This window comes from Carcharhinus amblyrhynchos, chromosome 13 (assembly GCF_965287045.1).
Source record: "Carcharhinus amblyrhynchos chromosome 13, sCarAmb.v2.hapA, whole genome shotgun sequence".
NCBI lineage: Eukaryota > Metazoa > Chordata > Chondrichthyes > Carcharhiniformes > Carcharhinidae > Carcharhinus > Carcharhinus amblyrhynchos.
This window is the reverse complement of record NC_137336.1, coordinates 74,679,985-74,693,652: the sequence shown is the minus strand read 5'-3', so window position 1 is coordinate 74,693,652 and position 13,668 is coordinate 74,679,985. Positions and strand designations below refer to the sequence as shown.

Here is a 13,668-nt window from a genome sequence, read left to right as displayed (position 1 = left end):
ACTCTAAAAGCAGAAAGTTATATATAAGAATTCAGGAACAAACATGCATTAATTCACCACATTTAATGCAGGAAAGATATCCCAACGTTCCATGCCAGGTTGTAGAATCGTGGTCAAAAGTAGGTGGGCGCCAAGCCAGAGGAACGTGGCTGGACAGAATTGAGAAAGATGCGTTGAACAAGTCATTTTCGATAATTTTTTTAAAGGAAGGGAGACAGGTTAAGGGCGAAAGGTTTTTTTGGGGGGCACTTTACAGAAATTGGCCACGCAATTCATAACACTTCTTGACATAGTGGAACAAAGTTTGTGAATAAGTGACAAGTGGCTATAATTAAATGAGTGTTGAGTATGTCGATGTGGGCTGTAGGATTGGAGTAGGATGAGACGCAACATAAAGTACACATGAGGTTGAGGTGAGAGTTAGTCATTGATGGCCTGTGAGAACTGGATGCCAAAATAAGTCTTTGTGTTAGGGGTAATTTATGAGTGTGTACTGGTTAGTGACAAGTATTAGTAGGAGACCATTGGAATAATTCCATCTACAGGCATCAAGGCAATTGCTAATTGTTGTTGCAACCGATTTGTTGCCACAGGAATGAGAATGTGTTTTTTTTCTCGTTAAAACTATGATATGGTCACGAGCATTTTAGTGGGCTGGCTCACAATGCGTGATCAGTGAAGCAGTGAGTATGGAGAATGGAATAATGGCAGGCAGGTTTGCTTCAGGACGCAAGAATGTTGTCTTCTGGAAGTTTAACTAGAGGAGATTTCACCACATTCAATATTTGATATAGGATCAGCGGTTATATAAAAACATAGAACATTACAATGCAGTACAGGCCCTTTGGCCCTCAATGTTGCACTGACCAGTGGAACCAATCTAATGACCCTGTAACCTAAACTATTCCAATGTTATCCATATGCCTATCCAATGACCATTTGAACGTCCTTAAAGTTGGCGAGTCCACAACTGCTGCAGGCAGGGCATTCCACACCCTTACTACCCTCTGAGTAAAGAACCTACCTCTGACATCCGTCCTATAATTATCACCCCTTAATTTAAAGCTATGCCTCCTCATGTTAGCCGTCACCATCCCAGGAAAAAGGCTCTCACTATCCATCCCACCAACCCTCTGATCATCTTGTATGCCTCAATTAGGTCACCTCTCAACCTTCTTTTTTCTAACAAAAACAACCTCAAGTCCCTCAGCCTTTCCTCAGAAGACCTTCCCACCATACCATGCAACATCCTGGTAAACCTCCTCTGCACCCTTTCCAATGCCTCCACATCTTTCCTATAATGTGGCGACCAGAACTGTATGCAATACTCCAAGTGCGGCTGCATCAGAGTTTTGTACAGTTGCAACATGACCTCACTGCTCCGAAATTCAAACCCTTCACCAATAAAAGCTAACACACCGTACGCCTTCTTAATAATCTTATCAACCTGGGTGCCAACTTTCAGGGAGCTATGCACATGTACACCGAGATCTCTCTGCTTGCTGATATTACCAAGACTCCTTCCATTAACCCTATATTCTGTAATCCTGTTACTCTTACCAAAGTGAATCACCTCACACTTTTCCGCATTAAACTCCATTTGCCACCTCTCAGCCCAGCTCTGCAGCTTATCTATGTCCCTCTGCAAACTGTAACATCCATCCTCACTATCTACAACTCCTCCGACTTTGGTGTCGTCAGCAAATTTACTAACCCATCCTTCTACACCCTCATCTAGGTCATTTATAAAAATTACAAACAGCAGTGGCCCCAAAACAGATCCTTGAGGTACACCACTTGTAACTGAACTCCAGGTTGAATATTTCCCATCAACCACCACCCTCTGTCTTCTATCAGCTCGCCAATTCCTGATCCAAACTGCTAAATCACCCTCAATCCCATGTATCTGCATTAGCTTACCATGGGGAACCTTATCAAACGCTTTGCTAAAATCCATATACACCACGTCAACTGCCTCACCTGCCTTAAACTGCCTTAAAAACTGCCTTAAAAAGATAGTTCATGTCAAAAAAAAGGTGGACATATAATGCTGCGTCACAGGTGTGTATCTGCTCCCTTGGCTTAGTATGCTATTCCTAAAATGCAGTATTTGGATGGTGATGAGGAGTTCTCCAATTATCGATCTTTGTATGAATTATAGTGACAGGCCAGAGGGAAGTGATTGCTGGATATGTTCTGATAATTACTTATATAAGAATAGGACCAGAAAGTGAATTCACTTTGGGCTAGTAAATATAGAAGGCACCTTTTCAGATGAATGATCTAATAATGATTTAAAAGCTCACAGCTCGTTTAAGATGGGAATGACAATCCATCGTGGTGGCTATTGGAGTATACTGTGATTATACTGTGCCTTGAAGAATTTTATGTCTATCACGTTTCTTGCATGGGGTATTTTTAGAATTGAGATCTGGTTTGCAAGGTGCTAATTTGTGTGACAATGATTTTATATTGGGAGTAGCAGATCATGATAATTACCTCGGGTGTTGGTTTTAAGCTGAGCTAACGTACTTCAGTTTACATAGCTTTCCACTGGGGTTTTGGAGGAGGGTTTTTTATGTTGATTGAAACGGACAGAGTTGTGTGTTTAATGGGAGGAAGCTTGTTGGGAAGACTGTCGGAAGGAAGAGTCCTCTTTATCACTCTCTCTGAAAAGGTATCTGTCAGAGTTTTAGGACTATTGAACTGACACAATCAAATAAGCTGATGTTTTGATGAATAAATGTAAACAGGTCATAAGAACATAAGAAATAGGAGCAGGAGTAGGCCATCCAGCCCTTCGAGCCTGCCCCGCCATTCAATAAGATCATGGCTGATCTGTCGTGGCTCAGTTCCACATTCCCGCCCTCTCCCCATAACCCTTAATCCCCTCACTTATCAAAAACCCATCAACCCACGTCTTAAAAATATTTAGCGAGGCAGCCTCCACCACTTCAACGGGCAGAGAATTCCAGAGGTTCACCACCCTTTGAGTGAAGAAGTTCCTCCTCAACTCCGTTCTAAACCGCCCCCTCTTTATCTTGAGGCTGTGCCCCCTAGTCCTACTGTCTTTTTTGAGCGGGAAGAGCCTCTCCACCTCTATCCTATCCATCCCATTCATCATCTTATACATCTCAATGAGATCTCCCCTCATTCTTCTAAACTCTAACGAGTACAAGCCTAGTTTATTCAGCCTCTCCTCATAGCTCAACCCCCTCAACTCTGTTATCAGCCTAGTAAACCTCCTCTGCACTCCCTCCAAGGCCAAAATATCCTTGCGTAAGTGCGGCGCCCAAAACTGCACACAGTACTCCAGCTGCGGCCTCACCAATGCCCTATACAGCTGCAGCAAGACCTCCCTACTTTTATATTCAATCCTCCTTGCTATGAAGACCAGCATCCCATTCGCCTTCCTGACCACCTGCTGCACCTGCAGGCTTAAGTAAATAAGAGAAATATAACTTGCATTGGAGCTCACAGTAAAGGGATAGCAGTTAAGAACTGTGTCTTGTCTTTAAGTATTGTTCAATTGTAAAAACTTAACGTCATTCATTTATTATAGTTAAACTGGGTTGTTAAATAAAAATTGTTTTGGTAAAAACCTTCCATTGTGCCAGTAGAATTGTGCCTGGAGTGAAAGATCATATCCTCATGTTGAAGCCAAAATAGCAAATTGTTGCAGTCTAATTTGACTTGATAAAATATCTTGGGGTTTTTGATCTCCTACCCTAACAACACGCTAGGCTACAATAATTGTTACATGACAATATGGAATGATATTTGAAAGATTAAGTTTTAGCTCTAGAAATGTTGTTGCTATTGCCGTTCAGTTTCACATTTGCATTCAAACAACTGAATAATTGCAATAAAAGGATATTTAAGCCCGTTCTTTAACTCCTCTCTAAATTTCCTCTGGGTTAATGCATAAATGCAGGTGTTTGTGCAAGAACTCAGAAGTCGTAGCATGAATCCACATTGCTGGATGACGTATATTGGATTGTTAATATATCTGTCTTTATAATTGTAATTTATGACTTGCCAATTTAAGGAATGTACAAGATATGGAATCCACAACAGTATAAAATTGGTGGACAAAGCATAGAGTAAAATAATGGATTTCCTTCGGTTCTCTACTTCCGGGTCAATATGATTCTGTGATTTGCCTTGTCCCCTGAGCTTCTTCCGGAGCCGATTGACAATTATAATGTTTTTGGCAGTCAGAGTATTGAAAATCAAAATCAAGGCAAATGGAAGCAATGGTGTTAGTATACTGTCAATCCGCTCATATACTATCCAAAAGGGAGCGGTATAGTAGTCTGATGTTTGAATACAAAACCATGGTACATTGTCAATAATTATTGATGGACGAAGTGTAAAGTAAAAGGGAATGGACCGTGCACAATTGATAATGGTCACAATTACGACCACCACAACTGCAGTTCTCTTGGTGCAATATCTTGCTTTTAAGTTGCTGCAAGAAATGGCTACAAAGCGATCAAAGGTAAAAGCGACTGTGAACCAGACAGAACAATTCAAAACTGCAAGAAACGAAGCTAGTTTGAGGGAACACAAAGGTGTAAGGAATAAGAAATTAATTGGAAAATAAATATTATTAATTCGATTCAGTATAACATCAATGATGACGAGTAGTAGATCTGCTGTTGTCATTGCCATTAGATACTGCGTGATGCATTTGGAGAGGCCACATTTCCCTCGGTTCAGGATCACAAGCGCCGCTGAGTTAACTGTAAGAAATAGGAAATAGCAACAACTTAGTGGCCAAATTCACGTAGAAAAATAATATTATTTTAATAGTTTTTAGTGCAAAAGCGACAATTATACAGCAACTGCGACCCATTCATTCTTTTTATTTCCTGCACAACAATAAAATGCATGTTGATACTCTAACATTGTTAATAATACAAAATGTCAATGATATGAATAAAATAAAAACTTGGTTAGGAACAACTGTCCAGAGTGAAATATTAATTAGAACAACTAGATTAAAATCACGGTGATCTGTAGATGAGATACGGCAATGAACAAAAATTTACATGCCCGGTGTCATTATATCACATTGCATTCACTAAAGATGTTAACATGGAATGAAAGCAAGCTAAATATTGGAAACTATCGTGTGACATTAAACAAAACTGATTCCATAAGTCCTCAGGGCAAGAAACAACTCACTAGCTTTAAAATGACAGCCTCAAACATCTCATCATGGTAAATGATGAATAATCAAATGTCAGCAACATTCATCAGAACTGGATGAGCAGAGTAAACAGAGGCAGAGTTGGCTTTTTTGTCCCACAAGCCTGCTCAGACATTAAACAAGATAAGAACATAAGAACATAAGAAATAGGAGCAGGAGTAGGCCATCTAGCCCCTCAAGCCTGCCCCGCCATTCAATAAGATCATGGCTGATCTGTCGTGGCTCAGTTCCACATTCCTGCCCTCTCCCCATAACCCTTAATCCCCTCTCTTATCAAAAACCCATCAACCCACGTCTTAAAAATATTTAGCGAGGCAGCCTCCACCACTTCAACGGGCAGAGAATTCCAGAGATTCACCACCCTTTGAGTGAAGAAGTTCCTCCTCAACTCCGTTCTAAACCGCCCCCCCTTTATCTTGAGGCTGTGCCCCCTAGTCCTACTGTCCTTTCTGAGCGGGAAGAGTCTCTCCACCTCTATCCTATCCATCCCATTCATCATCTTATATGTCTCAATGAGATCTCCCCTCATTCTTCTAAACTCTAACGAGTACAAGCCTAGTTTATTCAGCCTCTCCTCATAGCTCAATCCCCTCAACTCCGGTATCAGCCTAGTAAACCTCCTCTGCACTCCCTCCAAGGCCAAAATATCCTTGCGTAAGTGTGACGCCCAAAACTGCACTCAGTACTCCAGCTGCGGCCTCACCAATGGAGGTGCCGATGTTGGACTAGGGTAAACACAATAAGAAGTCTCACGACACCAGGTTAAAGACCAACCAGTTTATTTGATAGTAAACGCACAAGCTTTCGGGGTTTCCCCCTTCATCAGGTGACGGGAGAGTTCTGGTCTCAAACACAGTATATAAAAAGCACACACAGTTTACAGAATTCTGATTAGAACGTGAGTCTTTACAGCTAACCTGCTATTCAAGTCTTAAAGATGCAGACAATGTGAGTGGAGATAGCATCAGGCATAGGCTAAAGAGATGTGTGTCGTCTCCAGACAGGACAGTAATTGAGATTTTACAAGATCAGGCGAGTCATGGGGGTTACAGATAGTGCAACATGAACCCAAGATCTTTGTTGAGGCTTTCCTCATGTGTGCGGAACTTGGCTATTAGTCTCTGCTCAGCGACTCTGCACTGTCGCGTGTCATGAAGGCCACCTTGGAGAACGCTTACCCAAAGATCTGATCTTCATCTTTAAGACTTGAATAGCAGGTTAGCTGTGAAGACTCTCATTCTAATCAGTATTCTGTAAACTGTGTGTGCTTTTTATATACTGTGTTTGAGACCAGAACTCTCCCGTCACCTGATGAAGGGGCAAACCCCGAAAGCCTGTGGGTTTATTGTCAAATAAACTGGTTGGACTTTAACCCGGTGTTGTGAGACTTCTTACAGACATTAAACAATATCTCATCAAGGCAAATGATGAATAATCAAATGCTGGCAGCATTCATCAGAACTTTTTTTGAAAAAGTGACCAAAGAGGTGGATGGGGGTAAGGCAGTTGACGTGGTATATATGGACTTTAGTAAGGCGTTTGATAAGGTTCACCATGGAAGGCTTCTGCAGAAAATGCAGGTGTATGGGATTGAGGGTGATTTAGTGAATTGGATCAGGAATTGGCTAGCAGATAGGAGACAGAGGGTGGTGGTTGATGGAAAGTATTCGTCATGGAGTTCGGTTACAAGTGGTGTGCCTCAGGGATCTGTTTTAGGGCCACTGCTGTTTGTAATTTTTATAAATGATCCGGATGAGGGTATAGAAGGATGGATTAGTAAATTTGCTGATGACACCAAAGTCGAAGGAGTGGTAGATAGTGAAGAGGGGTGTCATAGTTTACAGAGAGACTTGGACAAGTTGCAGAGCTGGGCCGAGAGGTGGCAGATGGAGTTTAATGCGGAAAAGTGTGAGGTAATTCACTTTGGCAGGAATAACAGATGTGTAGAGTATAGGGCTAACAGTAGGACTCTGAATAGTGTTGACAAACAGAGGGATCTAGGTGCATATGTGCATAGATCCCTGATAGTTGGAAATCAAGTCGATAAGATTGTTAGGAAGGCATATGGTGTCTTGGTGTTTATTGGTAGGGGGATTGAATTTAGGAGCCGCAACGTCATGTTGCAACTGTACAAAACTCTGGTGCGGCCGCACTTGGAGTAATGTGTGCAGTTCTGGTCCCCACATTATAGGAAGGATGTGGAGGCATTGGAGAGGGTGCAGAGGAGGTTTACCAGGATGTTGCCTGGTATGGAGGGAAGGTCCTATGAGGAGAGACTGAGGGATTTGAGGTCGTTTTCGTTAGAAAGAAGGCGGCTAAGAGGAGACCTTATTGAAACATACAAGATGATTAGAGGTTTAGATAGGGTGGACAGTGATAACCTTTTTCCTCGGATGGAGAAAGCTAGCACGAGGGGACGTAGCTTTAAATTAAGGGGGGGTAGTTATAGGACGGATGTCAGAGGTAGGCTCTTTACCCAGAGGGTGGTGAGGGATTGGAATGCCCTGCCTGCTGCAGTTGTAGATGCGCCTAGTTTGGGGGCGTTTAAGAGATCCGTGGATAGGTTTATGGATGGAAAGGGATTGGTTTAGGTTAGAGGGTCATTGCTTTTTTCTTAATTGGCCGGCGCAACATCGTGGGCCGAAGGGCCTGTTCTGCGCTGTAATGTTCTATGTTCTATGAATGAGCAGACTAAATAGAGGCTAAATGAGCAGACGTTAAACAACACATAGCTGATCTAACTGTGGCTTTTAATTCACGCTCTTTCCCGACCCTCATAACACAGACACCGTCTATGAAAATCCATCAAAGACGACAAAACCGATACCAGACTAAGCTACAGTCCCAGGCTAACCACACGGATTCACAGCGACTATGGCGTCGTCCACAAGATACAACAGGTGGCAAGAAGAAGGCATTTGGAATTGCCAGCATCCCAGTGAGCTCAACGCCTTTCATCCAGGAACATAAGAACATAAGAACATAAGAAATAGGAGCAGGAGTAGGCCATCTAGCCCTTCGAGCCTGCCCCGCCATTCAATAAGATCATGGCTGATCTGTTGTGGCTCAGTTCCACTTTCCCGCCCTCTCCCCATAACCCTTAATCCCCTCTCTTATCAAGAACCCATCAACCCGCTTCTTAAAAATATTTAGCGAGGCAGCCTCCACCACTTCAACGGGCAGAGAATTCCAGAGATTCACCACCCTTTGAGTGAAGAAGTTCCTCCTCAACTCCGTTCAGCTGAAGCAAAATCCAAGGTGACCATTGCAAGCGTCAGATCAGCCTTCTCGAAAGTCAACCCATGGAAAGCGACTGCCCTGGATGGAGTGCTCAGATGGGCACTCAGATCCAGCACTTGCCAGCTGACGGAGGTAATCACAGACAATTTTAATCTCTCTTTACATCAATCTGAGGTCTCCACCTACTTCTAGAGGATGACGATCACCCCTGTACCTAAAACAAGCCAGGCAGCGAGGCTTAATGACTATCACTCTGACATCCATCATTATCAAGGGCTTTGGAAGGTTATTCATGGCACAAATCAATCCCGGTCTCTCACATTGCCTGGAGCAAATGTGGTTCACCTGTTGGTACAACAGTTCTACAGCAGATACGTTCTCCCCACCCGTACACTCAAGCCAAGAACACCTGCATAACAAAGTGAACTATGTCAGACACCTATTCATTAACTATAGCTCAGCCTCCAACACCATTATTCCTACAAAACCCATCTCCAATCTCTGTGGCCTGATGCTCGGCTCCTACCTCTGCGACTACCTGGTTTACCTAACGAGAACACCGCAGTCAGTAAGGATAGACAACAACACGATCATCCTCAACACCGGTGCCCCACAAGTTTGTGTGCTTAGCCCCTTACTGTGTTCCTTACACGCCTGTGACTGTGTGGCCAAATTCCCCTCCAACTCAATTTTCAAGTTTGCTAATAACATCACAGTAGTGAGTCTGATTTCAGACAATGATGTACAGGGGAAGAGATGACTTGGCGAACTGGTGCGATGACAATTTCTCCATCAATATCGTCAAATGAATGAGATAGTCAACAATTTCAAGAAGGGGAGATGAGGTACCCCTGTGTATATCAATGAATTTCAAATGGTTGTGACTTGAAGTTTCTAGGTGCCCAGATGCCAACAACCTGCCCTGGTCCCTCCTTGCCGACACTATAGTAAAGAAAACCCACCAAAGCCTCCACATTCACAGGCTAAGGATATTTTGCTATGACCGTCATCATCTTTTACAGATGCATCACAGAAACCATTATTTCTGGTTGTATCACATCTTGGCATGGCACCTGCTCTGCCCAAGACTGCAGGAAACTAAAATTACAAATGTCTGAGGTCACATACAACTGATTCAAGAACAGCTTCTACCCTGCTTCCTGCAAACTTTTGAAGTTGATCTTTCCCTGCACTCTCGCTATGACTGTAGTATTGCATTCAGCACCCTTTTTGTTCCTTGTCTGTGTATAGTATGCATTAGCGTACAGGAAAGAATACTTTTCACTGTATTAGAACATAGAACATTACAGCGCAGAACAGGCCCTTCGGCCCACGATGTTGCGCCGACCAGTTACAAAAACAATGACCCACTAGCCTATACCAATCCCTTTTCGTCCGTAAACCTATCCATAGATCTCTTAAACGCCCCCAAACTAGGTGCATTTACAACTGCAGCAGGCAGGGCATTCCAATCCCTCACCACCCTCTGGGTAAAGAACCTACCCCTGACATCTGTCCTATAACTACCCCCCCTTAATTTAAAGCCATGCCCCCTCGTGCTAGCTTTCTCCATCCGAGGAAAAAGGCTATCACTGTCCACCCTATCTAAACCTCTAATCATCTTATATGTTTCAATAAGATCCCCTCTTAGCCGCCTTCTTTCTAACGAAAACAACCCCAAATCCCTCAGTCTCTCCTCATAGGACCTCCCCTCCATACCAGGCAACATCCTGGTAAACCTCCTCTGCACTCTCTCCAAAGCCTCCACGTCCTTCCTATAATGTGGGGACCAGAACTGCACACAATACTCCAAGTGCGGCCGCACCAGAGTTGTGTACAGTTGCAACATGACGCTGCGACTCCTAAATTCAATCCCCCTACCAATAAACGCCAAGACACCGTATGCCTTCTTAACAACCCTATCTACTTGATTCCCAACTTTCAGGGATCTATGTACACATACACCTAGATCCCTCTGTTCATCCACACTATTCAAAGTCCTCCCATTAGCCCTATACTCGACACATCTGTTATTCCTACCAAAGTGAATTACCTCACACTTCTCCGCATTAAACTCCATCCGCCACCTCTCGGCCCAGCTCTGCAACCTGTCTAAGTCTCCCTGCAAACTATGACACCCTTCCTCACAATCTACCACACCTCCGACTTTGGTGTCATCAGCAAATTTACTAATCCATCCTTCTATACCCTCATCCAGATCATTGATAAAAATTACAAACAGCAGTGGCCCCAAAACAGATCCCTGAGGCACACCACTCGTAACTGTATTATTAATCATGTGATAATACCGAAAGGGGTGATGTTGGAAATCAAAAACAGATAATTACAATATATGCTAAAGCAAAAGATTTGTCCATAGGAGACATAAATGGACAAGGAAAATTCAGCAGCAACTGTTGTTTCATGTGTTCCATAATTCATTTTGCTGGGCATTTTCTCCTCCTTTCCACTGCATTACTGTTCTTCCCGTTGATTCTCTTCTACTTTTCCCATTTTTTCCCCTTGTTTATGGATTTGCAGCAGAAATATCGAGGGCAATGTCATCTGATAAAAACTCAATTGTAATTAAGTAAGAACGCTGAAAATAGTTTTGTTTTACTTTATGGAGGTCTCCAAGAGTATCAGATCCACTGTTTGTGTACATATATACTAATCATCTGAATTTCGATATACAGAGAATAATTGAGAAAGTAATAAAATGACACGAGGCAGGAACATAAACTAATTAGCGAAGAAGGTAACAGACTCCAGGAGGGCAGAGGCTGTAGATGAAAGTGTCTAAGGTACGACAGATAAAAGTTAATATGTATAAATGAATTGATTCACCAAGGAAGAAACATTCTGAGAGGGCGTACTAACTTAAGGATACAATTGGATACACGTGGAAGAGCTCTTGTGGTGCAGATACACACATCAATAAAGGCAACAGCTCAAGATGAGGAAATTGCAGGCTTTATAGAGGGGCAGAGAAGAGAAATAAAGAAGTGCTATGAAACATTTAATAATCACGAATTAGACATGAGCCAGAGCTTGAGTTGACATTCGGGGATAAATGATTTGGAATGACTATGAGGCATTCAAGGAACGGGTGAATGGAAGCTCTACATAGAACATCACCAAACTGATGGACTAATGTGTACCATCTTGAGAAGCAAAAACTGGAAAACACTAAAGATGATATAATGGTGGGTTTCAAATTTAAGTGCCTTGCTCGTTAATGCAATTAAAATCGCTGTCTGCTCGTACAAGCGTCAGTAACCAAGACACAGGGATTTATGTTCATTGGAAATAAATGAAGGAAAATAGACATGGAAGATATGCAGTGGTTTTCCGTTGATTTGGAAAGTTCCTGTTATCCAAAATGCTTGTTTCTTCCATCCGAAATGGAGGAAACAAAATACTTCGAAACATTCAAAAGGGAAACGACCTTCTATGTAAAATGAACAAACGTTAAAGCTACGGGGAAAAGTTGTTAAAATTTAATATATAGCATTCAATAAAATATTTTTGCAAGTGAATGCAACTGAAATAGAATATTTGTTGACCCACTTTGAACACGCCATCTACCTTAACATTAATACAGCATTCGTAAATATTTGACTCTAATTACAGATTTGCTCTTGAAGTGAGTACACCTAACAGGGATGACGCTATTAACATCAGCGCTATCAAACTCTAAAGAAGACAAATAACTTTCGTAAACAATTCTCCCATGGCAAACAATAATATAACTCTGAGTTGAATTGTAAATACTAAATTTGTGGCCTGATAACATACAGTTATTTGATTGTATTACAGCCAAAGGAAAGGAAGGAGAGTAACATCATTAATGGATTTATATCCTTACCAGTAACGCCAATAACTGCAAGAACTGGGTAGTAAATGCATTCAATCTGAAAGATTAATGGATATTCCATCTTCTGTGAGCTTTGTATAACGGCGGCTGTGAGTAATTAGACATCATTTTAGGTTCGAAGGAGCCACTATTTATATTGGGAAGAACTCTCCCGTGACCCAATTATCTAGTTATATAATAAACGATATTAGTTACACTTATTTCACAAACGAGGAAAATGGAGACAAAAGATAATGATGATCTGTTTTGCCATTTCGTCTAAAAAGAGAATGAATACTAATGAGCTGGTAGCGATTAATGGTTTTGTTAGCTCCATATTATCAATTGGGTTTTGTGGAAGACCTGAAGCTAACTGCCCAAAAAAAAGGTGAATGCAGAAAGAAAAATATTTGAAAATGCACCAAAAGGACTGCCAGCAAAAGTTCTGTGATCTCGGTGCTCGAATGGGGCGGGGAAGCATTTTTTTTCCATCAGCATTACCTCCTTCCGTGTCTTATATTTACTTTATGTTTCTATGAGCAGTTGCGTACTCTTCACAGCAGCGGGCAGACTGAGCTCTGAATTTGTATCTGCATTACAGATCTTTCAAAACTTTCACACTGATTTTCTTCACTAACAAAAACAGAAAATGCTGGAAAATCTCAGCAGGTCTGACGACATCTGCGGGGCGAGAATAGAGCTGACGTTTAGAGGCCAGATGAGTCTTCGTCAGGACTGTAACAAACCCTGACAATAGATCATCTAGACTTGAAACATTGGCTCTATTCTCTCCTAACAGGTGCTGCCAGACCTGTTGAAACTTTCCAGCATTTCCTGCTTCAGTTTAAGATTCCAACATCTGCAATATTTTGCTCTTACGCTGATTTACTTTGTGTGGTAACTTGAGTCCTCAACAAAGGCAGTCAAATGTGTTGTTTAAAAGAAGGATTTTTAATATATATATTAAAACAAAGTGGTTTTGCAATTACAGTACCTCTGCAGAATATTAAACACAGTATTAAATATGGATACAGGATCACTAATAAAACAGATTTATTTTGCAGACACTTTTTTGCCAACTGGAAAGCGTTCCAAAAACAGCACATGCTCAAAATTTTCAAAAGTCGCCAGTAAAATAATTACGCAGGGAAAAAGCTTATGAGCACTGTACTCAAAGTGAGACCCTTCAATTTCAATCCCCCCACCAGAACATAAATATAATATTAATAATGTCTTAATGATAGGAGAGTCTGTCAGGAGATTTGCGACCTATACAGTGCCACTACTAATTTATTTATTCATTCGTTGGACATGGGTTTCACTGACTGGCCACCATTTATTCCCCATCCCTACTTGC

General features: G+C 41.9%; 1 protein-coding gene across 1 annotated transcript; it reads right to left on the bottom strand.

Annotated features, from left to right (window-relative positions):
• Positions 1-3,816: 3,816 nt before the first annotated feature.
• On the bottom strand, positions 3,817-12,393 carry LOC145351351 (putative G-protein coupled receptor 139). Its single transcript, XM_080200968.1, has 2 exons — positions 12,324-12,393; positions 3,817-4,745 (listed from the first exon to the last, which is right to left on the bottom strand). The coding sequence occupies exons 1-2, from the start codon at positions 12,391-12,393 to the stop codon at positions 3,817-3,819; spliced, it is 999 nt and encodes a 332-aa protein (XP_080057094.1).
• Between the last annotated feature and the right edge of the window lie 1,275 nt (positions 12,394-13,668).

What these genes read in the sequence shown, in the direction of transcription:
- LOC145351351 (XM_080200968.1), bottom strand. Translation starts at nt 12,393, where the DNA reads ATGGAATATCCATTAATCTTTCAGATTGAATGCATTTACTACCCAGTT. An exon ending in TGCAGTTATTGGCGTTACTG is followed by an intron (nt 4,746 to 12,323) that starts GTAAGGATATAA and finishes TATTTCTTACAG; the next exon opens with TTAACTCAGCGGCGCTTGTG.